Genomic DNA, 2424 nt, shown 5'->3' with positions numbered 1-2424 from the left:
GGTGCTGACCCGCGCTGTGCGCCCGGCTGCTCGAGGACGACTCGGGTGCTCCGCGTCCTCAGCAGCGTGGAGCACAGCCCACCTTTCGGTCTCACCTCCATGCTCTGTAAATGAGCGAGCAGGCCGGTGGAATTTCTGGCAGGTGTTGCTGGTGCTGCCCCTCGGTGTGGACGGTGTGGACGGTGTGGACGGTGTGGACGTGGACGGTGGTGTGTGCTCTGAAGTGGGTTATTTGCATCTCCGCCTCCTTGTCTTCTCAGGATTCCTTTCCCACTGAGAGGAGGGGCGCATGAGATGGGGGAGTCGGAGTTCTTGGGGGAGTCTCAGTCACAAGAAGTTGAGAAGTCCTGTTTGGAAGGGGGGACTGGGGTTGCCCTCTCCCCCGCCCCCGGTGCTCCTGGAGCTCTGGGCCCTGGTTCTGAGCCAGGGGGTGGTCTGGCTGCTCCCCGGGGTCAGGTGCTGCCGCCCCGGAAGCCCGTCTCGAGGGCAGCCCTCAGCCCCTCTGGCCACTTGGCACGTGTCAGTGCTGTGTGGTCCCCTGGGCTGCACGTCGCGCCGGGGCGTCCAGCACAGCCGTGCCCTCTCTGTCCCCCGCAGACATCGGCCCGGTGACTCTGACGGCGGACCCCGCGGTGTTTCAGAGGGAACTGAGAGAGCTCTACGTGCAGGTGGGCTGCCCCTGCCCCGCTCGGCCTCCACCCTGTCCTTCCCACCCACGCCCAACCAAGGTCTGAGAGCCCGGCCCCAGGGCCATGACTGCTCCCAGCTGCCGTGACTGGGGTCAGTGTCCCAGCTTGGGGGCCCGGTGTCTTCCGTCCGGGGTCCCCTTCCGTTCTTCATGAACAAGTTCCTCCAGGGCCCCAGGCCAGACCCCCTGTCTGGCACACAGCAGGCTCTTGCTACTTGGTGAGCAAATGCAGCTGAGGAGGGGGCAGTGTGGACGCCCTGGGACGGGGTGGGGGTGGGGCAGGTCAGTTCGACATCCTGGACCAGGTCAGAGGGCAGATAGCTTGGGTTCAGCGTCTGCCCTTCCCCTGACCACTGTCCCCTAGGGCAGGGCCCCACCTCACAGTCTAGCTCACCACCAGCCCGCTGGGGCCCGGAACAGAGCCCAGCACGTCTGGGGGCTCGGGAAGTCCTGTGGGCAGACGAGCGAGTCACAGAAAGGCATGTTTACAGACAGGCTTCCACGTGCAAACCGCGTGTGGGCTGGGCGTGCCTGTCTGTGAGGTGGGACAGCTCGCCGTGGGGGGGGGCTTATCTGGGGAGGGGCCCTCATGCTTCCTTCTTGTCCGGCACCCATTCTCCCTTGCCCTGGCCGCCCCTCTACCCTTCAGCCTGAGGCTCTCTGCCAGCGCTCCGGGGTCCACCTATCCCACTTGCAGGGCTCTCTCTGATTCATGACTGGAAATCCATGACCGCGCTGGGTGGGGGTTGGCGTCTGCCTCTCTACGAGGTCCGCAGGAGGGGACTGCAGCGCCCTGGAGTGGGCGAGTGGGTGACGCTGCTGATCTGAAGGAAAGCGGGCGGACGCTGCGTTGTGTGTCTGGGGCCGTGGCTGGGTCCCTGGGTGGGGGGTCGGAGGTACCCCTGGTAGGTCTCGTCTGGAGGAGACGGTCACAGCCTCTGAGACGCCCCTGCCCTCCAGGGAGGAGGTGACTGCCCGGAGATGAGCGTGGGGGCCATCATGGCCGCCGTGGAGGTGGCCAACCCCGGCTCGTTCATCTACGTCTTCTCTGACGCCCGTGCCAAGGACCACCACAGGAAGGATCAGCTGCTGCGGCTCCCGCCACTCCACCGCCGGGGTTTCCGCCTGCAGCTCAAACAGTCGCAGGTGAGTGAGCAGCCCGGCTGCTCGAGGGGGGCTAGCAGGGTCCCCAGGAGGCCGGGATCTCCTGCTCGGCAGTTCTGAGCCCCGACCTGGAGGGAAGAGCAGGCGCCTCTCTTCTGCAGCCTGGCCGGCCGCCTCTCAGAGCAAGCTGGTCTGGTGAACCCCAAGTGTGTCCTGTTCCGAGCCCTGGCTGGGCCACGGCTCCCTCTTGATAAAGAGCACACCACTTCGCCCTTTCACGCCCTGCTGAGTTGCATCATCGTCTTCCTCCTGGCACGGCCTCTGCTCCTGATCCCTGCAGTTCACGTCCCCTGGCGTTTGTAACTTTTGCTTCTGGCTTTTGCAGTGGGGGCCCAGGGCAGGGATGAGCGTGGGGGGAGAAGGGTGGCTCTTTGGCACCCTGGGGAAGACCTGGAGGGCTGGGGCCACTGCTTTGCCATTGGTGCATCCAGGGCACACGTGGGGTCTCGAGGTCCTTCTAACTCTGCAGGCTCCAGGGCCACTCTTAGAGGAGCCCAAGTCCATGCCTTGTTGTCATAGACTTTAAAAAGGTTATCTTATTTATGACAGAGGGCACGTGCACGCATCCTAGG

General features: G+C 64.8%; 1 protein-coding gene across 1 annotated transcript in view; it reads left to right on the top strand.

Moving 5' to 3' along the window:
- Positions 1-2424, top strand: part of HMCN2 (hemicentin 2) — a 170726-nt gene that overhangs the window by 20646 nt on the left and 147656 nt on the right. The window contains 2 exon segments of the mRNA XM_014583202.2: positions 598-668; positions 1649-1834. Coding sequence (XP_014438688.1) covers positions 598-668; positions 1649-1834 — 257 coding nt within the window.

Source organism: Tupaia chinensis, unplaced genomic scaffold (assembly GCF_000334495.1).
Source record: "Tupaia chinensis unplaced genomic scaffold, TupChi_1.0 Scaffold144168_1, whole genome shotgun sequence".
NCBI classification, from domain to species: domain Eukaryota; kingdom Metazoa; phylum Chordata; class Mammalia; order Scandentia; family Tupaiidae; genus Tupaia; species Tupaia belangeri.
The sequence above is the reverse complement of the archived record's forward strand: the minus strand, read 5'-3'. Positions and strand labels throughout refer to the sequence as shown.